Source organism: Miniopterus schreibersii, assembly GCF_964146895.1.
Source record: "Miniopterus schreibersii genome assembly, chromosome: 19".
NCBI classification, from domain to species: domain Eukaryota; kingdom Metazoa; phylum Chordata; class Mammalia; order Chiroptera; family Miniopteridae; genus Miniopterus; species Miniopterus schreibersii.
In genome coordinates this window covers 8,173,925-8,198,066 of record NC_138119.1, presented here as the reverse complement: position 1 = coordinate 8,198,066, position 24,142 = coordinate 8,173,925, and the positions used below count along the sequence as shown (strand labels likewise).

At 51.7% G+C, this 24,142-nt stretch overlaps 1 protein-coding gene across 1 annotated transcript in view; it reads left to right on the top strand.

Moving 5' to 3' along the window:
- Window positions 1–21,496, top strand: part of CASQ2 (calsequestrin 2) — a 36,439-nt gene extending 14,943 nt beyond the window's left edge. The window contains exons 4-11 of the mRNA XM_081121964.1: window positions 49–160; window positions 2,773–2,846; window positions 6,750–6,880; window positions 8,337–8,382; window positions 11,626–11,680; window positions 17,170–17,270; window positions 19,215–19,289; window positions 20,148–21,496. Coding sequence (XP_080978090.1) covers window positions 49–160; window positions 2,773–2,846; window positions 6,750–6,880; window positions 8,337–8,382; window positions 11,626–11,680; window positions 17,170–17,270; window positions 19,215–19,289; window positions 20,148–20,351 — 798 coding nt within the window. The 3' untranslated portion in view covers window positions 20,352–21,496. The remainder of the gene's footprint in view (window positions 1–48; window positions 161–2,772; window positions 2,847–6,749; window positions 6,881–8,336; window positions 8,383–11,625; window positions 11,681–17,169; window positions 17,271–19,214; window positions 19,290–20,147) is intronic.
- Window positions 21,497–24,142: the final 2,646 nt, after the last annotated feature.

Here is a 24,142-nt window from a genome sequence, read left to right as displayed (position 1 = left end):
ATTCCGGGGGAAGGAACCGATTGTGTGTACGTGTGTGGGGTGTTTCAGCTCATTGAAGACCCAGTGGAGGTCATCGGCAACAAACTGGAAGTCCAAGCCTTTGAACGCATTGAGGACCAGATCAAACTCATTGGCTTTTTCAAGAGCGAAGACTCAGAATGTAAGTTGTCTGTCAACCCCAGCCTGTCAGATTAAGGCTAGATTCTCAACAAGGTACATCAGGTTTTCCATAAAGATGATGGGCTATCGGCATGTCCTGTGCCGGGTAGAAGAGAGGAAGAGTCTTCCTTGCACCCAGGGCAATGGGACACCTGCATTGATTATGCAAAACCGTCAGGGGAGCTGAAAGAACCTTAAGGCTGGGCCACGTCCTCCGGCCTTGAAGGGGGGTGAGTGTTTTACAGCAGATATAAAAGCCCTTCCTCCACTTTCCCACCTGCCCAACCACCAGTTGGAGTCTCCCCTAAAATGGGGCAAATAGTGGGCTGTCTCCCTGACACCGGTAGCTCCTGTGGTCACCAGCTGGAGAGCTTCTCAGTCACTTGGACAGCATGAGAGGAAAATTGGGGTAGGGCTGGGCTTAGCAGCTGCAGCACAATGTGGGAAATTGCTGGCCAACCCGGCTGACCACCGAGGGCGCCTGCAACACACCACACCCTTGGGTGTATCCCCTTTGAAAGCTTTGCGGCCGGCATTTGGGTGGGCACAGGAACATATCATAGCGTCAGCGCAACTCATCAAGGGGTGAGAGGGTGGTGAGCAGGAGTCAGGAGGGATCAGGAAGGGAAGGGACCAGCAAAACTAACTACCTGAGTACCTTTTCTTAGGCTGCTTTGGCAGCACAGCCCAGTGAGTTAAGCCTTCTTCTGGTGTCTCAGCCTTGGAGAGAGGGAGTGGGCACAACTACGGAAGAGAATCTGGGAGCATTAGTACATGAGGGAAGTGCAAATAAGGGCTGCTTCTGGCTATTTCTGGAAACTCCAAAATATTTTGAAATTATCTGTGAAGCCGTGTCTCTACCCCATCTGCCAACTGGCATCCTTAGTCATCTCAACAACCCACCAATTTTCTCTCCCCCAACTGAATGGTCTCCTCATTTGCTACATAAAAGCCTCTATTCACCCTCCTTAAGAGTGTGCTGGGGAAGGTGGCCAGCCAGGGAGTTTGCCCCAGTTCTTTAGGTGACTTTATTTCAATTTTCACATTTCTACACAGATGCTGGCTCGTCTGGGGTGCTTCTCATGAGATCAGAATAGAAGACTAGACCAGGTTTCCTGTAGACAATTGTTTGCAAGAGACTAAGGGTCCAACCCTAGCTTGAAGCTCCAACCTGGGATTTACCTTGCCCCACACTTTTCCATCCTCGTGAGGATACAGACTGGCTCCCCAAGAGAAGAAAGGAGTTCTCCTGACGCAGGTCTAGGCCGTGCCTTCCATCAGGGTAGGAGTTCAGGAGGTAGAGAGAGGTTCATCAGCGACAAAGGGGACAGGGAAGGGGGAACAGAGATTCTGATGGAGCCCGCTGCTGCTTTGAATAGACGTAAATGACTTAGCCATGGCCTGAACCATTCCCTTTCTAACCTCTCCCACGTCCCTCTATTCATTCTCCAAATCTCCCACCCATCTTCTTCCCCTCCACTCATCTACTCCGACTGTCAGCCTAGGCGACCTATTTCGTGACAACGCAATCACTTACGTGAGGATGAGTTTGTGTGAATGTGGATGGTATGCATGGGTTCCTTGTACCCTCTCCCGCCCCTCTCTCCTGTGTTTACTGTGCCCACCTCTGTTCTAGCCACTGTCACACTGCGCTGTGATTCTTTAAGAGTCGGCAGCGCTCCCTGGACCTTTGACCATTGGCCTCGCCTCACTCATCTCGGTGTCCCCTGAGCCAGCGCTATTCTTGAAATGTCTTTGATTGAATGTTAGACAATGCTTCGCGCTCCTGGAATTCTACAAAGCTCATCCTCTGAGGACGAAGGGATATGGAATTCCATGAAATGCAAAAGGTCACTCCTGTTAGGAATGAGTCATAGGATCATTGACTCCAGGATCCTGGAGCATCCAGCAGCACCACTGCCATTATCACCCCCAGATCTAGGGCTTGAACCCGAATGGCGTGACCAGGTAGCCGCCTGGGTGTGGCAGGGCACAGCGCGGCCCACCCGCGCGCCTCAGGCCTCCCTTCACCGGCTGCGCTCCAGCTTGGGGCCAGTCAAGGGTGGTCTTGATTCATTTTAAGGGGTCAGAATAAAAAAGGGAAAACTTAAAAAGAAGGAAATAAAAACTAGGATCTACTAAAAAGAGTGCTCCTGCTAAGAAGTTTAAAATGCTTCTGTGCTGTCGTTTTCATTGGGGTGCATTTCTGCTCCCGTCATCTTCCTCCCTACCAGGCTGCACTCTCTCCAGAGGGCACGTTTACCACCAGCGGTGAGTTTCCGAGAAAGAACTGTTTCTTTTGGTCCGGAGCTTGACAATTCCTTCTCTTTCCCTGGTTCTCTCTGAGTTTTCTCCTTCCCATCTACCAGTTTCATAAAACATACAACAGTGTGGCCAAGAGTGCTTTTGGGGGATTGAATGTCAATCAGGTCCAACTCCTCAGGGGAACTGTGGATTGAAATGGTACTAAATAATTATCTATCTAAATAATACCTACTCAATAATTATCCAGTTAGGACTAATTGGCTCCCCACTCTCTACATTATTTAAAAAGGAAAAGTGTCAGCAGTGTGCACCTTGAAGATGTCTCTCCTTCCATCTCTTTCCTCTTAGATTACAAGGCTTTTGAAGAGGCAGCTGAACATTTCCAGCCTTACATCAAATTTTTCGCGACCTTCGACAAAGGGGTGAGTACCCATGACGCCCCAGTTTGACTGCTTCTGTAGGCACGAAGTATTAATGTCCGAACGTCCCACCATTTTTTCTTTTCTTTTAGCAACATTAACCACCCTCCGCCCGTGTTAGAAATGTGGCGGTGTGTCCCTAATGAACGAGAGATGAGTGCAAGGGTGTTTCGTTCAGAAGATGTAGGGGTATTTCTGAAAATATCCAATGAAAAGTGGTGAACCAGAGTGTGCCAGACACTAACACTGCTTCCTTTTTTTAGAGCTGTCCCCTCCCTCCCCGGGGTCACACGGTCCCTCTTCTGGGTGAGGGATGGAATGGGGACAGGCATTGACCTACGTCTTCGGGAGATGTCACTGAGGCACTCGTCTATAATTCAATGGCTCTTTGTTTCCTGGATGTGGAAAGTGCTTTATAAGCCAATGAACAGTTGCGATGGAGGGACCTTGACTCAATGGGAACTTTACCTGGGTTCCACTGTGGTGGGGGTACTCTACCGTGGCTCCGGGTACCACTAAAATGGCTACTGCTTATCCAGAGCTTTCGGGGGGGGCACAATTTGATATATTGGACTAACACAATCTCCAGTCCTCTAAACAACTTTGAAAGTGAGACTCTCCCCACCCATTTTCCAGATGAGAAAAACACATCTAGAAAGGTTAAGTAATATCCAAGGTCTCCAGTGAATTCACGGGAGTGCTGAGATCCCAACCCAGGTCAGTCTGCAGGGTGGGGTCGGTTTTCAGATGTGCCGCCAGCCCAGCACATGGCTTCGTGTCTGTGGCCCGTAAAGAAGGTGAGGTCAGGCTGCAATTAAAAACTCAGAAGGCTCTTCACTAAAACCCTGTATGACACTGAGTCATAGGTGCCATTGTCTGTGTAGCCTTGTGGGGCCTCATGACATTCAGAAAGAGAAAGTTAAACACTCTCCACCACTGTGTGGAGCCAGAGGGAAAGGCTGTCCCACTGAGAGGACTCAGCACCATGTAGGACTCAAGAACTCGCACCCGTCAATTAGGGGTGTGGGAGACAGCACCCAGTGGACATGGTGGGGTCCAGCAGGCATAGTTGCATCCATCACCTCACTCAGGATGACATACAATTTAAACTCATGAATTGGTTATTTCTGGAATTTTCCTTTGAATATTTTTGGGCCGTGATTTAGTGCAGGTGACTGAAACAGCGGGTAACTGAAACCGTGGCTATGGGGGACTGCTATGAGTTGGGGAAATGTAAAGAGGGTGGGCAGTCAGGGCTGCTGATGTAGACTTGGGAGTTAGTCGTTTCCAAACACTGTGCATATTGGTATCCCCCAAGGAGCTTTTAAAATGATGGATTCCTGGGCCCTGGCCCTGGAAAGTTGAAATTTTGCTCAGCGATCCCCAGAATGAAATGAAACAACATCACAACCCAACCTCACATTCATGGTCTTCACACTGCAGACCTGGACACTAGCATCCAAGGACCAGAGACAGCCCCCACCCCCAACACACACACACACACACACACACACACACACACACACACACGTATATTCACACACGTGGGTGCACCCAGAGCTCTGATGAGCTCTTCTCACCTGCAGGAAGCCTAAATTCCACCAGACTGTGATGGGGCAAATTGAGAGCACGCTCCAGAGCAACAGGAAACATCTCACTAAACACATGCAGTGACAGTGGAGCACTGATAGGGACACACAGCTTTCTTTACAGGGTCAGGGAAAAGGTGAGTTTCTAGGAAAAGCTGGCGTACTGGCGAACTGGGTTTCAATGCTGGCTCTGCCCCCTCCGGGCAGATGATCCTGCCGAGCTGCGTCCTCACTTGCGCCTCAGGCTCATCATCTGTGAAGTCCCTAGAAGGCCAGCTTTTCCCTGACACGGTCACAGGGAGGGCTCGGGAAGGAATCGCCCTAAGACGCGGGCCCCGGCAAGCGCGCGGTGCTCACTCCCACCCCTTTCTCCGCCCGTCACTCCCACTTCCCGTGAGCAGTAAGCGAGGTCAGAGAGCCAGGACCGCGAGTCGTTCCGGGCCCAGCTCTGCGAAGAGCGGTGTGTAAACGTGGGTGCTGGCTGTAGAAGTTGCTACTTGCATTGTCCCCCCCCTTTTTTTAACCCTCGCCCCAGGATTTTTTCCCCCCATTGCTTTTCAGAGAGAGTGGAAGGGAGAGAGAGAGAGAGAGGGAGAGAGAGAGAGAGGGCCACTGATGTGAGAGGGACACATCGATCGGCTGCCTCCTGCGCTTGCCCCACCTGGAGCTGGGGATCAAGCCTGCAGCCGAGGCATGTGCTGTTGGCCAGAATCGAACCCGGGATCCTTCCGTCCACAGGCCGACGCTCTAACCACTGAGCCAAACCGGCTAGGGCATGCCCTGCCCTCTTGTTCCCCCACCATCATCCGTACCACCCCCTGAATAAGAAGAAATACCTTACCGCCCTGTCCTTTAAAATAAAATCATTAGGACCCCAAAATCTCATTTGGCTGACTGTGGCTCTTAACATGGCCTGTTTTCTTGAGCTCTGAGTTGAATGCCAGTTTCTTTGTTAGATACTATAAGAAATGTCCTTGGGAATATAGTGACCTGGAATTAATAGGAGTCACAGACAAAAACCACAGGGACACCCTCAGAATGGACCTCCTTGTGTAAGAGCTTTTGTGACGCCCATTTCCGCCCCCTCCCCACTTAGTCCTGGCTGCCCTGGGCAGTGGGTTATCACAGCCGGGCATCAGCTCTCAGGCAATTCCTCTTCGGTTTCAAGGGAACCACTGTTCATCCTGCGCTTTCTGGGACCACAGCTCTGAACCAGGAAAGAAGAGCATTTGGTTTTCTCCAGTGCGTGGCACATTCCAGGCCTCTCAAGTCATTTCACAGACAGAGGCTCTGAGTTCAGCAGGTCTGCAGGCGAACACAGCAACCACTCTGCCCCAAGACTGTGGGGCCACTTAATCAAGAGAGGAGGTGCCCTCCAGGCTACACCTGGCTCCCCGGCTCCTTCTCTGTATAGGGAGCAACTGGGGCTAGCTCGCTGGGCGCAACCCAGTTTTAGCTCTGAGAGTCTGAGTCCAGGGAGCCCCTCCACTCTGGACAAACCAGGACGGCTGCTCACCTTCTGTTAACCAAGGGGGCGGTTCCCAGAGCCGAGAAACCATCACCCAAGCGCAGCGCTGAGAGACAACCCTAGGCCCATGCTTCAACCTAAACAACAAGTAGAGTTTATGGGATGATGAAGGATTAATGGGTTGGCCCCTGATTTTGAGTACCTCTATGCTTTAAGTATTTTTTTTTTAATTGACTTCAGAGAGAGAAAGGGAGAGGGAGAGAGAGACATCAATGATGAGAGAGAGTCATCAACAGGATGCCTCCTGCACGCCCCCTACTGGGGATCAAGCCTGAAACCTGGGCACATGCCCTGACGGGGAATCCAATGGTGACCTCCTGGTTCATAGGTCGACGCTCAAGATGCTCAACCACTGAGCCATGCTGGCCGGGTGGTACCTATATGCATTAAATGGTTCCCATCAACTACCTGTTCTATCAAAACTGATTCCATTAAATCCATACGTCCAAGAACACTGAGCATCTCGGCTGACCTTTCCTTCTCCCCCAGCCTGGCAAATTCAGGGGAGCGATGGCGACTGTAGAATCACATTTCCCACTTTGCATTCCCACCGCTCCCCGGCCCTGCTTGCACCCCGTTGGCCAGAGAGGTTCCCCCTCCCTGTCTGTCCTCCTTTGCTTGGTTCAGCCATGCCTTACGTGCCGAGTTCTTACCACTGTAACATTTAAGTTAAAATATACACACACTCTCAAGTCTGCCAGAGAGCACACACACGCCTTACAGGCCGACCCCCGCTGCTACTCGAGAGAAGCCCTCAAGGAAACTCTGTCCTCCTTCCAATCATCACAGGTTGCAAAGAAACTGTCCTTGAAGATGAATGAAGTTGACTTCTATGAGCCATTTATGGACGAGCCCATTGCCATCCCCGACAAACCTTATACAGAGGAAGAGCTCGTGGAGTTTATCAAGGAGCACCAGAGGTACCCCAGATGGCATGCAGGGGGTGGGGGCGCCCAGGGTCTGGGAAACAGAGAAGAGCTGCTCAGTCCTGACATTTCAGACCCCCGAGGTCCACGACCTGGAGTTAGTCCCCAGAAGAACTGAACTCAATAGAATGGCTTAGTTTAGGTCATCGATCAGTGTCAGGGATATGGCTACATTTTCTGGATATGGGTCTGTCTACACTTGCAGACAGGGTTAGACCGCCTCCCCTCCGTCGGCAAATCCCCTCAAAGCCAGAGCAAGATGTAAGTAGAATTCTACAATAATAGCCATGGTGATTTAGAGACAGCCTCCTATATGCCAAGTACCACGCTGGGTGCTTATGGGAGCTATTTTATCTAATACAGGGGTGGGCAAAAGGAGGTTTACAGTTGTGAGTGAGTGAAACACAGAGTTTATTCTTATATTCTTATTTATTAATTATTGTATTGTTTATTTGTATCCCAACTGTAAACCTACTTTTGGCAACCCCTGTATTCAACATAAGGGGGGATCATTATTATCTCCCAATTTTACAGATCAAGGAACTGGGATCAGAGTAGTTTAGCAACTCAGCCAAGCTGAGCATTCTGTGTACAGGATTTCTGGGAGAAGACTATTTGACACCACTTGGAGCAGCTCAAGCGTGGATCAGCAACCTTTTCTGAAAAGGGCCAGAGAGTAAATATTTCAGGCCCTGCGGCCAGATGGTCTCGGTTGCAACACTCGACTCTGCTGTTTGTGGGAAAGCAGCCGTAGACAATATCTAAACAACTGGGTGAGGCAGTGTCCCAAACAAGTTTATTTATAAAAATAGGAGGCACTGGTTGGACTTGGCCCACCAGCTGGAGTTTGCTGAGCACCGCTCTTGAGGGAGGGACAATACTGAACATGGAATGTGGTGGTGGGCTCACCGTCTCGCCCCACCCTCCCGGCACATGCTCATGCATGCCCACTGGACCTGGGGCACCATGAGTCCACCAACCAGCCAGTCCCGGTCCCTACAGGGCGGCAGTACTTGGAGAAGCCAATAGCAACATTCTAGCACTATTTGCAACATTCAGAAAGCAATGAAACCAGGAGCAAAATGTAGGCCCTACCTGCTCTTCCAAACGTCCCTAAAGGGCTTTGGATGGATGACCCTAATGATAAAACAAAATCAAGACTTCCTTTGTCCCCTCCCAGTCCTCTCATTCTGGGCCTTCTCTGGGCCCTCAGGAGTGGCATCTCTCTAGGAGGAAGGAGATGACTTCTTGCCCTGGGAATGAGCTGACCCTGCGCCCTCTGACCCATTGTTTGTAACGGACTTTCTAATCCTTGGGTCAAATGGGTCTATGAAAAGGCTGAGAGCTTGAGGCCGGCTCTCTGTGTGGTATACAGCAGGGCACGGGGTCAGCTGCGGTGTCCCGGAATCCCTACTCGAGGAAGCTCATCTTTTTTTTTTTTTTTTTCCAGACCTACCTTACGTCGCCTGCGCCCAGAGGATATGTTTGAGACATGGGTAAGAAAGTGGCAAACTCCTTCTGCCTTGTAGAGACTGGCATATTCCCAAAGAGGAGTAGCCCTTTGAGTTTTAAATTCAATAGGCATCAATAAGAACCTATTAGCTTGTGCTAAGCACAGAGGCGATAAAAACGAGCATTGCTGTCCTGTCCTTAGGAGTTCGGGGTTGAGTCAATGAAACAGTCTCGAAACAGGTGGCACCAGTCGAGGATGCTCCCTGCCGTGATGGAGGGGCATGCAAAGTGCTGGGGAGTTCAGAGTAAGGTATTCGCCAAAGAAACTCCCAAATCTCCAGTTTTGTGGGGGATCTGGTGTTTGGTCTCATTATATAAGGGCCCCTTCTTGGGAGTTTTCAGCTTAAGTAAGTAAGCGCCACTGACCTGAGTCTGCAACATCTTCTGCACACCCTGTAGAGAGGACAGCAGATTCACGAGCTCATTCTGTACTGTTGGCGACGTAAGAAGCAGAAACTTGTTCCTCTACCCTCTTAGGTTCGGTATTGGAGGCCTGCAAACTAACTGACAAAAGACAGGAAAAACACACACAGGTTTAATTACTTGTCTATTCATGGCAGTGCACCAAAAATGCAACTCAGGGAGGGGCTTATCTACCATCTAACTTAGGGGTTGGAGAGGGACAGAGGGGCCCTCCTGGGAGAACAGAAGACCTTTTGGAAAGATAAATGGGTCTTAGGAGAACAAATGGGACAGAGGGTTGTTTGTGACAACATCTGTTTGAGAAGATTAGGGTTGCATCCTGGGAAAGGATTTATGACAATTGAGTTCTTTGGAGAGGCTCTGCAATTAGGCAAATAAGGGTTTTCAGGAATTCAAATGCCTTCAGCTCAGAATAATTTTTCTGCCACGTGGCTTATTCTGGACTCCGTCAGTAAGCTAGAAAGAGCAAGGGCTTTGGGACCAGACAGAACTGGCTGGACTCCCAGGTGTGTCACCCACCGGCTCTGTGGCTTTAGGTTAAGTCGCTCCAATCCTTTAAGCACTGAACAGAAATAAGACTTTCATTTAAGACTTAGAAATGATGTTCTTAGAAAGTACTGATACAAAGGCAAACGGCAGGTATTAATATCGTCGTCTTAATTATCATCATTATTTCAAGGTATAATCCCTTCCCTCAGAGATCGAGCCATCTGGTTAAGAAGGGAAGATTTATTCAGGTAAAAAGATCATTTCCAAGACAATGTGACCTGGAGACCAAATGGGGGGGGGTCTCGGCAGCAAAGGTTGTGGGGTTCAGAGAAAGGCCCTAGGTGGTCAGGCCTGCAGATGGCCAGCATAGCTCCTCCTCACCTGTGCACATGGGATGCTCACTGAGCAGCCCTGCCCTCCAGGCTTGCCCATGGGGTCTTGCTCTGTGAGTTTATTACTGAAAATACCTGGCACAGGGCACACCCCTGTTTCTTTGCAGGTTGTATACTGACTCTCTGGACCCACAAAGACAGAGGCTCTTTCCCTTGGTTACAGCTCTCCATCCAGGGACCGTCGGAGGCCTGGGGAGTGACAGCCATATTATGAGCAGTCTCTCAGTAAACAGATATGGATTCTTGATTCTAAAACCAATTTCCAAATGCACTGTGGAAGGGCAGGCAGAAATGAAGCCTGCTTCGTGGAGTTGATCCCGCCGCCTCCCCACCGATGGCAGGAGCAGGGACGCAGGGCAGCCTACTGAGAACTGAGCAGCGTATTCTATCTGGTGATAATAGCAAATGTGAAGCAGTGAAACCCCAGGCTCCCCTTCTGGCTGCTGTCAGATTTGTGTAATAAACCTGCGCACACACATACAGATCTGTAAAATTCAATTCCCTGGAGAATCTGACCAAGGCAGTGCCCACTCTCTTGTTCTTCATAATAATATTTTCCATTTAATCTCACTCAGAAATTTTGCAGGTTTTGTCCATTTCAAACTCAAAGGAAAAAAATTAGCATTTAGATAGGATGGCACCAGCATTCAAATCAAGCAAAATGGAAACGGGGATCGTGAGAGGGTTGAGATGCTTGGAGTATTTTTTTTTTTTGCATAGGATGATTCTGATCTGGCATTCAGGGTGCCCAGCGAATCCCTCTCCCTGTGTCAGCGACAGTCGGTATTCACTCAGATTTGGCCCCAGTGCCTCATTCTCACACATCTTCCTGCCCAAGTCTCATGAGGATCACATTTTTTATAAAGGAGGTGCCTCCGAGCTCTCGCTCAATGCAAAGGAGACAGGAGGCATATGGTCCTTTCTGTCCAGGACATGGGAACGTGAATGCCACGAGCTTGTCCCATAGAGCTGAAATATTCTCTAGATTCTTTGCCTCATCCTGACCTCCACAGCCATACCCACTTTCCACCACCACACCCTCAGCCTTCCCTAGCCCCCATTTCCAGACTCTTCTGTGCCCCCCCCCCACACACACACTTAGACGTGCATTAGAGGCCTATATAGCTCCGTCGAGTTCTGGTTCCAGAGCCAAAAGGAACCCAAGGAAACACCCTAGCAGTGGCAGACAGCAAAGTGCCCCCTACTGACCACGCAGGCTCTTCAATAAGCGGTGTCTTAGCGACGCAGGACACTTGTGTGAACAAAACGGACCCACATCCTAATTTGCCTTGAAGATCACTGTCTGCTGCCTGTTTGGGGTCAGCTTCAGGATCTGTCAGCAGCACCCAGAGGTTTCCATACTCGGGTCGACCGCCGCTTATATTTGCTGGTGGCGGCTTCTGGAAACATGGACTGACATTCGCTGGGCTACGTTCAGAGTGCTTGCTGCGCTCAGCGCTGCTGATGAGCCAGGCTCACGCTCTTCTTCCTTTTGCCTCTCCCTGCTGCCCTCCTGGACCCGCCAGACCACGGGAGTGAGGCCCATTCAGTGCTAATGTCCTGGGTGTCGTTTGTGTTTTCCTGCCTCAAAAACCCGCTTATCAAATCCCACGCCTTCCTCCCAGCTACTCACCAGTATTCCCTTCCTCGAGGTGCATGCTGCTCTGTGCCCTGTGCCTCTGTGTCCCCTGTGCCTGACCCCTGTGCCTCTGTCCCCCTGTGCCTCTGTCCCCCTGTGCCTGTGTCCCCCTGTGCCTCTGTCCCCTGTGCCTCTGTCCCCTGTGTCCCCTGTGCCTGTCCCCTGTGCCTCTGCATCCCCCTCCGCTGCCTCCCCGGCCTCCATGCTCATTGCAGCCCGTCCGTCCCTGACTCCTTTGCGTCTCTCCACCCGGGAGCGTAACCTTTGACTCTCTTCTCCCGCAGGAAGATGATCTGAATGGGATCCACATAGTGGCCTTTGCAGAGAGGAGTGACCCAGGTAGGCCCCCCCCCTTTGACGCCTTAGGCAAGAACTTAGCCCTCACCTGTGTCTTCCTTCGCCGCCCGCCTGCGCTGCAACCGAAAGACGCCGGCACCCCCTGGTGGTCGCCTGCCGGCTGCGGGGCCGGTTCAAGGGCGCGCGGCTCAGCAGCGCGGGGGATCAGGGCCGCACCCTGCGGCGCTGCCAGGCCTGGCTGCCGCGGGGCGCCCGTCCACGCAGCCTGGCTCTGCGGGCGAGCGTGCATGCACGAGCGTGAGTGTGCGTGCGTGTGTGCGGGTGCATGCGCCTGAGCGTGCGTGTGCGCGCGCATGCGTGTAAACTGCTGTTCGCGTTAACGTTCGCGTGCCTAGCCTACGTAAATGGCAGTCCTACCTTAAAGGACAATAAATGTGCCCTTGGGGCGTCACCTATGGCCTGTGCTTAGGAAGCTTCCTGGAAAATATTTCCCGGGATAATGAGAAACTGGGCCAAAGCAGCAGCCGATTTCTCAAGTGTAAAACGGCCCTAGAAACGGCTGAGTGGCTTTGCTTTAGTTTGGGAACCTGGACAGCTTTCCCCCGGCTCCACTCTGTGTAGCATCAGCGGAGAGCGAAGGGCAGGAAAATGAATTTGGCAGGTGGGAGAACAGTGGGTCCCCGGGCAGGGCCTGTGAGACAGTGTCCGCCAAGGAGGAGCGCACGTGGAGGCTCCGAGGCGCGTTCGCGGGCCTGGGACAATCCGGAATGCCGCCGGAGGAGGCGGGGGTCTTCATTTCTCATGGCTAAGCAGCCGGGCCTTGGGCTCCGAGGGGCCCGGGCAGGGGTTCCAGAACCTGACAGGGCCAAGAACCATGGGCACGAAAGCCACCCGGGGGTGACTGGAACGGAGCCTTCAGGAACCCGCGATTTCACGGAGCTCTGAGTCAAGTTCGGAGGCACCATCAGGTCTGGGCGCCGTTGCTTCGGGTGATGGAGAACCACATGGTGTTTGCCTGGACCTCGGCCTCCTGTGCGTTCATAGGCACAGTGAGGAATCGGGGGATCAGAGAAGAGAAACCGCCCAAGCGGGCACAGAGAGTTAGCGGGATTTCCTGAAGGAGGAACAGATTGTCATGCACGTGCCTTGACGCACAGTAGGTGCTCAATGAATACCTGTCAGGCAGATCACTGACCAACCGCCATAGTTTCCTGCAGACTAAAACCCCAACTCTTTTTATAATTTTTAAAATTGAGATACAATCCACATGCCATAATGTTCACCTTTTTAAAGTGTGCAAGTCATCCACAAAGCGCAAACATCAGCACTGTCTAATTCCAGAACATTCCATCACCTCAGAAAGAAATTCCATGCATGTCAGCAGTTGCTCCCATTCCCCCCCCCCCCAGCCCCTGGCAACCACAAATCTAATTCCCGTCTCTATGGATTCGACTGCTCTGGACATTTGCGTGGAATCGTGTACTATGTGGCCCTATGGAGCCTGGCATCTTTCACTTAGCATGACACTTTCAAGATTTCTCCTTTGTGTGCCACGTATCCATTCTTCGTTCCTTTTGAGGACTAATATTCCATTGTATCATAACCAATTCTACACTTCCAATTATCTGGCAGCCTTCTCCCCCCAACCCCCTCTTTTTATTAGAATGTTTGAATGTCCACTGATGTCCCAGTTTCCCCATCATTGACTTGCAGAGTTGGAAAAACTCTTCAAAGATATCTAGTCCTTAAAGCCAGTGTAGTTCCAGCGTCTTTCCGCAGATTCTGGCCACCCCTCCACCCTCGAGGAGAAAACAGCAAAGGAGGCCAAGTGCCCGAGGTCAACAAGCTACAATCAAACAGAATCGGATCCCTGGTTGTGTGTGAACAGAGATACCATGGCCATGCGCAGCAGCCCGCTGGCCAGGCTCCAGGCCCTTCCTCCCACCCCCTGCCCCTTCCAGGCTGTGGGGAGGCCTGTCGGGCTCTTGCTAACAATGGAACAAAGAGGCCTCTAGAAGCTGCAGGAACCTGTTTGACCGAGATTGCTGCTGATGAATCAAGCTCCTGAAACTACCTCCACCTATCCCTGCACAAATATCCCTGGGCCGAAGCCTGTCTCTTCCCAAGCTAGGGCTTGTTACTGGGAAGCTGAGAGAAATGAGCTGGGTGGGGTGGGGGTGGGGGTGGGAGAGCTGTCTGCTCAGGGCTGAGAAAGCGAAAGGCTTTTATGTGAAAGCCCCTGACTCTGAGGCTAGTCAGTCATTACACGCAGGTCACTGATGTGAGAACTGGGGCGGAGAGACCTGGCTGCGGACTAGGCGGGTCCTCCTATACTTTTGCTCTTGCTAAAAACGGACCCGTGGCCCATTGCCCCAACCGAAGCCCTGCCCATTCTCTAAGGAAAGGTTACATTAACCACACAACCCTCCTTAAAGAGCTGGAGCATGCTGAGGGCTCTATGGAGAAGAGCTCCTTTGGTCCCTAAAGCCATTCCGTGACGTGTGCATGATTGTGAGGACAGTGATGGCGATGCAGAGGGAGTTTGTGCTCAAGGCCCCGGAGCCATGGGCCCTTCCTTCTGCAGTGCACTCTCACCCCACTGCCCAGGGCAGGCCTGGCTGGGGAGGCCAAGTCCGCGCTCCGCTCCTGCCCGCTGCCCTGTGCTGCCCGGTTCCTCCTCCAGAGCCTCCTCTCAGCCGCTGGGCTCAGAAAGCTGCCTGAGCTGCTATTCGACAGGTTTGAAAATGAACGGCTCTCCTCTCCCACCCCCAGATGAGTCTGCATCGGGGTTGACATCTTCACAACACTTGAAAGGTTCGCAAAGTGGCGTTTCTACATGAGCGCGTGCTCGATGGACGTATCAATAGTGTGCTGAGCATATCAACACTAATGAGCCAGGAGGCAGGACAGGCTCCTGTCTGCTTGTGGGACAACCAGTGACAGCCTCTGATGGTCCGTTCCAGCGGAGCCAACCGCCTTGGGTTCTTGTCAAATGGTTTGGAGACCAGTCGTCTCAAATAGGAACGCTGATGGCTTCCAAATTTAAATGTGGCTTTATCAAATTTAAGGTTTGGTTTTTGCTAAGTGCTAAATGGTGTTCCAAGCACTTAGCAAATATCAGCACATCTAATCTTCACAACAGCCCTGTGTGGTGGGCACTGTCATTCCTGTCTTTCCCCATGCACAGGAGTTAAACATGCCCCAGGTCACATGGTTAATAAGAGGTGGAACTGGGATTCAAACCCCGGCAGTCCCGGTTTGAATCCTGCATTGATGGAAGGCCCTGGCCCCGGGCCAGATATGTTGTGTGCACTCGAAATATCCCTTCCCAATGACAAAATGAATTCTTCCCATCAGGGAAGGATGAAAGCAGTGAAAAAAACCTAAAATGAGTAAGAGATTGATGGGCTGGGGGGGAAAGAAGGAAAACTGACAACTGCTCCAGACTGGTCTGCCCACGCTCACAGGGCAATAGCATTGTTATCACCCAGGGGCCCCCAACTAAGGAGGTAGCTGCTTTCTCTACTTCCGAGGAGTCCCAGACAGGTTCATCAAACAGCAGACACAATCTCCAAGCTGTGTGATATCCCCCCACCTACTTACCTCTGTCACCTGCCATGTGAGCACCAGCAGTCCCCGCTCTAACAGCCTGGCTCCCCGAGTCTAGGCCTCTCTCCAGGAAGGAGACCCTGAGTCCCATGACCACCTAGCGTGGCCTCAGGGAGGGTCCTGTATGGCGAGCAGGGCCAGCTGCCCGAGGATGGGGTCACAAGGAGAAGTGTAGGGCAGGCAGTGATCTGGGGGAGGTATTACTCCTGGGCCATCGCTTGGTCTTAGACACACGTGTCTCTCTTTGCCGAAGGGAGCCCTGGCTGCTGATGTGGCTGTGACTGGACTGTGATTGGCCTGGAACTGTACCCAGGGCCTGGTGCAGCCTTATTCCCACCAGCCCCTTGCTACCTGGGAAGGAGGAGAGTGTGATCACCGAGCTCCCTTCCCACAGAGATGTGATCCCCAGAGGCCTCGCGCTGGCCGTGGGAAACCTGGCTCTACAGGAACCCTGGGCCCTGGGTCATGGGATCTCAGCATCCACGCCATGTGGCAGGGAAGCAATCACCGTTCTCACAGAGCCAGGCCTCTCAGCTTTATTTAGCTCCATCTCTGAGACTCCAGGCACACTCAGGGAGGTCGCCGAGTGAACCAGCCAAATGGGCTGTGGCTGTAGAGGGATGGGGCTCGGCCACCGGTCAGGAGGGGAAGGGAGAGTCTGATAGCCGCCGGGGAAGCAGAGCCTCCACCAGCCCCATGGTGTACCCCTGGCTGTCTCCTCAGTCCCCGGCCCTCGATCCCTTCACACCCCTCATTCTGGCCTCTAGCTTTGTTCCAAGGTCACCCGTGGGTCCCTCCATCCAGTTGCTGGATCTTGTCCTCTCAGCTTTGTTCCTGATCCTCAGAACACAGGGAAGAGGGCTCCTGACCTTCCTGCCGGGGTGCTCCTGCCGGGGGGGGGGGGTTCTCCAGGAGATTCTGGGTCTTCCCATTTTCCTGAGTTTTATTCCAGAACAGAGCATGGGTGCCCGATATTCTAGGATTCCCTGAAATTATGGCATTTCTGTATGTGGACAGCTAGGCACACGTTGGCCTGGGTTTGTGCATACAGACACACACACACACACACACACACACACACACACAGGCTTATTCCCAGGGACTTTCCAGAATCTAAACTCTGTTTCTAGTTGGGAGTGGGGCGGGGTTGCCACAACTTTCTCTTCCTAAACATTCTTCCAAAATGTTTGTTTATGGCATAAGTTTTATGCTGTTCCCAGTCCTACAAGATTTAAGCTCTTAAAGCAAAAAAAAAAGACAACCCCCAAAATGTGTGTTCTTGAAACTCACAAGGCTTGTCTCTGCTTTTCTTATGAATCATCCCTCCCCCGGGGGGGCAATGAGTGCTGCTGACTGAACCGGGGGAGAGCAGAGCACACGGAGGGAGGGAGGGAGGAAGGGACGCCCCACATACTTCTCCAAATGATGAAACCAGCTATAGATCAGAAGCTGGCTTCATTGGAAGGGTTTAGGAATTCCAGGCTGTAAGGAGTAAGGGTCCAGGCTAAATGTTCTGGTCCCTAGAGCACATTTACTGGGAATGCTGAGGGACAGCAAGATATTGGTTTTAAGAGCGCTGAGGACCAGGCAGGGGTCCCCCTGCTCTGGGGCTGAACTTTCCGACCCCAGGCCAGGCCGGTCAATCTTCACGGGCAGATTAGCGATCGGAGCTTGGCTTTGAGTTACTTACTTCCCTGTGAACTTTTCATTTCTTGACTCAAAAACTATTGTTTCCTTTGAGTAAGCTGCTTTGTGGCGGCAGTTCTCATCTGACTCATTTGCTAGAATAATCCTATAATTGAGAGTACGCACCCGCACCAAATGGCTCAGGAAACCCTTGTGGAAAAGCCGCAGTCTCTGCTCCCCGCGTGGGAAGCCACGTGCGCGCAGGGGTTACCCAGCTTTCTTGAACCCTGTTTCAGATGGCTACGAGTTCCTGGAGACCCTGAAGCAGGTGGCCCGGGACAACACCGACAACCCGGACCTGAGCATCGTCTGGATTGACCCTGATGACTTTCCGCTGGTGAGTGGCTCAGACCAGCCCCATCCTTGGTCACCTTCACAGTCTCATGCTTGTGTGTGGTGTGAGGTCCTGTCACATGAAGCAGGATGTGAAACAGGAGGGGCACTTGCAGAAACCCAGGGGTGGCCCCTATCCAGCGTGGGAGATCTTGGCTACCGGGACAGCATTGAACTTGGGGCCTGGTGTCGCCCTTGACATGGTTAGACTTACTGCTCTCACTCCCTGGAGACCAGAAGTCCCTCTCTGGGGCCACTCAAATGAGCTGGGTGAAATGCTTCTGCCAGCAGCTCCATAGCTGCCCTTCACCCCGTCCCACCCATTAGCTATAACCTCTTTCATTTTCTGGGTGGGGACCGTCATTCTGAGGCAACCTGAGTTACTAAGTAATAAAATCCAGATGTGAACATTGTGCATGGAGTCAAGAACTTCGTGGAGAGAAGGAGCAGCCTCTTGGAGGGCAGAGACCCTGTCTGTCTTCTCCGGGTTCTCCCAGGTCCTAGTGTAACGTCCAGCCCTGGACTGCAGAGTGTAAGAGCCTTAAAGTCCCACCTCTTGCTAGTGTCAGTGATCAATGAGCAGAAAGTCCTGATTATGCTTAGTTTACAGAGAATAAGCAGAATTCGGACAACACACAAGCCCGGGGTAATGACAATGAATGTAGCTACTGTATTGTACTGTATGCCTGGAGCTATGGTGAGTCCTTTACAGGCGTCACCCCCTCTAACCCTCTCAGCAACCCTGTGGAGTGGGGGCTATTATAATCCCTGTGTTACAGATGAGAGGAAGGACAGCTGGAGAGGCTAAAACAGATGTGGCAGGTGTGATATTCCAACAGGTCTGCGTGATGCCAAAGCTCCGTCTATCAGTCCCCAGACCTTTAGGTTGCACTAACCGCTGGTCAGCAGTACACATGTAATTATTGTTCGGTTATAAATGATAAGTGTAGCTTCTTCTAGGAATTATTGTTTGGTGCATAGGTCACAACCAGTCATACTATGATTAAATAGACAAATCTGAGGGGTTTTAGTGATTACAAGGGTCCTGAAACCCAATCCCACATAGAGAATGAGAGAATCAAAGGCAGGGACTTCCACGACACCTGAGGTCAGTGTCATCATTTCAGGTGATCATAAGTAAGTCACAGGCCTTATGCGGCACTACATGCTATAACTTTGGCCACTGCCTGATTGTGTTTCTAGTTGTGATTGTGTTTATCCGGGCTATTGTTGCTACACAAGCTTGTAGATGGTCTGCTTCTTCCTGACCTGCACTATAGGTTTGCCTTGCCTTTTGCAAAGGAGAAATCTTTAGATTATTCTGATTTCCAGGTTCCTGACTATCCCCAAGCCCTGTCAGGCCGTACATTTGCTTGGGAGACTTTCTACCACTGGACACCTCCATTTTTTAGCCCCGTGGCCCCTAATCCTTCAGTCCTGCCCCGGTCGGAGATTCATCCACATGGGCCCAGGCCTGGCTGAATGGAGAGCCCTTTTCTCACTTATATGCCACCTCATGGCACGTCACTGCTTTCCCAGCAGCCTCACGAGGCAGAGTGGCACAGCATAAGGGATTTTTAAATGGGACATTAAAAGAGAGGTGGAGGGAAATCTCTTCCACCACACATAAACTATAAAAGAGCCCCGAGTAATTTGGGGATCGCCTTTGGACCACCTCTGTAATATTCTCCCTCACAGCTGTAGCAGCTCCTATATTACATGTTTTCATACTTTGTATTATGGCATCCTTTCCTTTCCATGCTTATTTAAAGGGCTTGAGGGCTGGGGCAAGTCTTCAATTTCCTAAGTGCCCACAGCTGTTTTGGGGCCCTTCTACCAATGGTGACCTAGTCTCTATGATGGGATGGCAGGTGGGTTCACCACAAAAAGTGATTTTAGCAGGGAATGCCCTTTACCCACCGTCTAATTTTATTTTCTGTCGCCGCAGCTTATTGCCTATTGGGAAAAGACTTTCAAGATTGACCTATTCAAGCCACAGATCGGGGTGGTGAACGTGACAGATGTGAGTATACCCCATGAAAGCTTGCTCAGGCACCGCAGCCGGCCCTGGGTTCCGCCATGCGGCCTTGACCGTGTGGGGAGTCCCGTCCCTCATAAAGTGAGTAGGCCCCTGGGCCCTGCCAAGCTCAGGAAACGTGCCAGTGTGGCCCAAGGCTCATCTCTGAGCCAGCCCCAGCCTGTGATTCCATGTTCTCTTCTACGGGCACACTCACAAGAAAATAAAATAAAAAAATAAAAGTGGAATATATATATTGTACTATAGGTATCTTGTATATAGTCAGAGGAAACAAACAATGCAAGTACAATTACGATGCATAAAAATACTCAGTTTCAATGCCCCTGGGAGCTGCGCCAGTCCTGGGCTTCCTCCCATCCCCTCGAACTTCCCCACACACCGACCTCAGGTAAGGAGGGCGGCAGGTTAGGGTAGGGAGTGGGCTCTGCCACGGCGTGCTGGTGACCTGGAGGGACTCTCCAGGGGGGGAGGCAAGGTACACATAAGGGGTGGGGGTGGGGGAAGTGGCATCTCTAAGGAGGAATGAGGTTGGGGCAGCGGCCGGGCTCAGCGCTGGGCCGAGGCCTACCCCTCCGCTCACTCTCCACAGCCCCGCCTCCCTGTGCACTCCCCTTCCCCCGAAGCCCTCTGCACAGATCACACACACGCGCGCACACTCGTCCTTTCATATTGCACACGGGTGCTGCATGTGCCACTCTGCAGCCGGCGTTTCCACCGAACGGCGCGCACACCTTCTGATGCGCGCGTGCCCCGGGGCCCGCCCAGCTGGGCCACGCGGGCCCGGGCCTGGCTCGCCCCTCTCGCCTCCTCTCGCTCTCACGCGCGTCCTGTCCCTCGCTGCAGGCTGACAGCGTCTGGATGGAGATTCCAGATGACGACGACCTGCCCACGGCCGAGGAGCTGGAGGACTGGATTGAGGACGTGCTCTCTGGGAAGATAAACACAGAAGAAGATGACCGCGAGGATGACGAAGACGGCGACGACGAAGATGACGATGACAATTCCGACGAGGAGGGCGATGACGACAGTGACAGCGAGGACGAATAGCTCTCGCTCCACCCGGCTTCGCTGAAACAAAACCCCAGCCCCACATCCGCGCAGACGGCACGGGGCAGAGAGCGGCCGGCCCAGCAGCCCCCCTCCCAGCCCCTCTCCCTCTCCCTTCCCTGCAGGAGCCACGCACTCGGCGGAGGCCTTTCCACACGCAGTCACCCCGCTCAGCCGGGACACGCGGGGGTTATCCCCATGCTGACTGTCACCATCACCGGAAGGCTCTGGCTCTCTGCCCCACCGTCAGCAGACGTGGCGGTGCTGGAATCCGGCAGCCGGGGAGAACTAGCCCGACACCTCTACTCAAGTTTACGTGTCGCCTCTGACTGTGACAGTAACAGAGTGACAGCTTGCTAACTCACAAGCATGGAGTGACCTTATTAGCATCAGAGCCCAGGGAAGACACACACTTAATCCCTGTAGCCCCCGGGCCTAGGGCGTCAGCTAGGACCCCTCTGATGGAGGGGTCAGCTTCCCTCGGCTCCATTAAGCTCCCTGTTTTAAGTGTAGGCCAGACCGTTACGAACATAGGTCCGAGCCTTTGGAGGACGATCGAGAGGCCTTGAAGCTCATGTGTATGCATGTCACCACCATTTCTAGTACGTTAGGGTACTGGGACGGAAGGTTAACTTGCACTCCGAGCTTCCCTTGAGGTGACAAGTCTCGCACAAACGCAAGGGAGTGGGGAGAACTGAAAGAACGAAAGGTTTTCATTTTTTCTGATGGGTTCACGACCCTGATCCCATCAGCTGGCTCCCTAGCCCGAGCTCGGATCTGGTCACCCCTTCTCTGTCCAGTGAGCCTTCCCGTGTGGAGTAAAGGTTGGCTTATCCAGAGGTCAGTTAACTCTCCATTGATCAACACTCCCACAGTTGACCAGGACAACAATAAAGAGTTCATAGCGATGCCCTGAGGCACTAAAATAAGCACCCCCCCACCCCCCCAAGTGCCTTCCGAACTCTCTAAAAATTACATTGTGCTCGGTAGTTTTAGCGTTAAGCGTGAATTATTATGTTCTAATTTATTTTCTCAACCTCTTAACATGTGTAAGACACCGCAAATTCTTCGAAAATAGGGCAAATCCTCTCATGGAATACTAGCTGTCATTAAAGTTGTATTTTGAAAATATTAAGACTATCTTGAAAATCCTCTCTTGATCTTCTGATCCTGCCCCTGTCCTCTCTCTGTGGGTTTCTCCTGATTTCCTTTCTGGCCTCCCATCCTCTGCCCGCCCTTTTATTGCGAGGGCTTCACAGTGTCTCTCAAGTCTAACATTTTTCCTGGGTAGCGTCATCTATGCCCATCAGCCACTGCCTGTATGTGATGACCTCCACGTCGGGGTCTAACCTTGACGGAGGCCCATTCATTCAGCCGCTCTGGACATCTTGGTTAGGACGTTGCATAAGCACTTCAAACAGTGGAACAAACCCCGAACCCACTACCTTCTCTCCTAGGCTTCCCCTCCTCCTCTAGGTGGAGCCCCAGTTTGGATGAGTGATCTCACCATCTATCCAGTTGCCTAGGTGACCGGAAGGGACCCCCTTCCCTTCTGTTCCTGCGGTATTCTGTGCACACCCCAATTCACAGCACTTGCTTATACTCAGCCAAGGATATTTTTTCCATTGCTTTTCAGAGGGAGTGGAATGGAGAGAGAGAGACAGAGAGACAGAGACAGACAGAGAGGCAGAGAGACAGAGAGAGAGAAGCATCAATTGGTTGCCTCCCACACAAGCCCCAGACTGGTGCCGGGGATCAAGCCTGCAACCGAGGTACGTGGCCTTGACCAGAATCAAACCCGAGACCCTTCAGTCGCCGGGCTGACGCTCTACCCACTGAGCCAAACCGGCTGGGGCTCGTGGCACTTATTTAAATTGCAACACATATTTCCATATCTGCCCTTTCACTAAATCACGGGCAAGGGATTTATCTTTGTATCTCCAGCGCCAAGTAGGCAGTCCTTTACTGAATGATGTGGGAACAACTGATTAACCAGAATCGCTGCAGTTCCCCAGTACTGCTGGGTAACAGTGCAGCGGGGCCTCCTCACTTCTCTTTCTGCCCCTCACCATTCAAGGCAGGCGTGTCCCAAGCTGGGCCACGCTGCCATCCAGCCAGGCCCAAGCTTACCTCCGGTGACCTCTTGGGGAGGTAAGTTTTCAAAGCCATCTTTGAAGCTAATCTTTCAAACAGCCAAGGAATGTTGTCTGTCATAAAAGTGGCCTGTGCCCAGCCCAGGGAAATCTCCTTGTTCTCACAGGGAGGACGTGAGTCATGAGCAAGGAGTTTAAATCCCGTTGTGGGCTCCTGTGTTAGCCCCGAGGGCCACCCGGGTACTGTCTGTAAGTAGCTGCTTAGTTATTGGTCTAAAACTTTCAAAACTGATATGGAAGGTTTGGCCTGGAGCACTATGCTATTGCGTTATGGGAATTATCTCATTTAATCTTTGCAAAGTTCTTAGGAGATGGGTCTGGTTAGTCTCCCAGTTTTACAGATGAGAAAACTGAGGGCTGGTGGCATTTTCCTGAGGTCACACAAACGCCTTTGGTTTATGTCTGCACACAGCTTGCGTCTTTTCTCTAGTAGCATTTGCTCGTGCGGATGTACTGTGCACATCTTGGCTGATGGCCCAGAGAGATAGCTTATCAATAATCTATACACGGAATATCTTCACATCAATTCCTTTCTTGAGCTCCTGTCCATGCAACAGAGGAGAATGTGTGCGCTGTTGGTACCTCTCTGCACAGGTAAAAAGCTAACTGAGTGTCGCAGGAGGCACCTCTCACATTTCTTTGTCAAGTAATCAAGTTCCCTTTAAACAGACCTATGTCAAATAAGGCATTAATTTAAATGACCAAGCTACTCACAGAAACAATCCAGTATTCAGCCCCCAGGCCCCTCTCCACCAAATCCAGGGTCTGACACTCTTGTCACTCTTGACGCAAAGATCCTTTCTCACTTGCTGATTTACTCAAAAAGGCTGTTTCATCTCCAGGTTTTAGAGCCTAAGGCTTTAATTTCCAATCGTCTATTCATTTAGAATATGCTCTTGACCATAAAAAGATTGCGACCAGTAGTTCTTGTTACAATGGCGATCCTACTTTCCCATTCGATGCACCCTAATTGTCTCATTTTCACAGAAGCTTGACTGGTTATCTTTAAGACGCTACCAAAATCATGCAGGTTGAAGGTTCCCTAAAACGTAAAACTCTAGATGAAAAAAGAAACAAAATACAACTTGGGATTTCTGTTTATTTTCCAAGTGTGACAGTATAAAAAAAATGTAACATGTTTGACAGGGGGACTCAAAAGGAAACAAAATGCCTTGGATGTCAGGTGCACTCTGTCCCTCAAAAACGCTGCATTTTACTGATGCTGCAATGGGGGGGGGTCTCACAGCACAGCCTGTGAATGCAGGTCAGCGCCCCCCACAGGTGGCTGCTGGTAGTTCACTCATTCATCTCCGAGGTCAGAACGGTCTCCGGAGAGCGCACCCCACAGTGTGTGCAGGAAACCACACCCAGGCCTTGTCACACGCAAATGGCAATCAGGAGTTCAGGCTGGTCGGCAAAACTGGCCTCCTGGTTACAAAGTGAGTGTCAACTATAAGTAAGAACACGAAAGACCCCCGGCCACATCTTTGCAAGAGTGGTTAAGGCTCCGTGAGATAGAGACAGACAGCTCGGTCACTGGACATCTTGGGTTGATGCTGGATTCTACACCTGGAAATGTACAGTTCTTTCAACGCAAAAGTGATTGTCAAATAAACTTCTCTAAGACGTGCGTGGCCC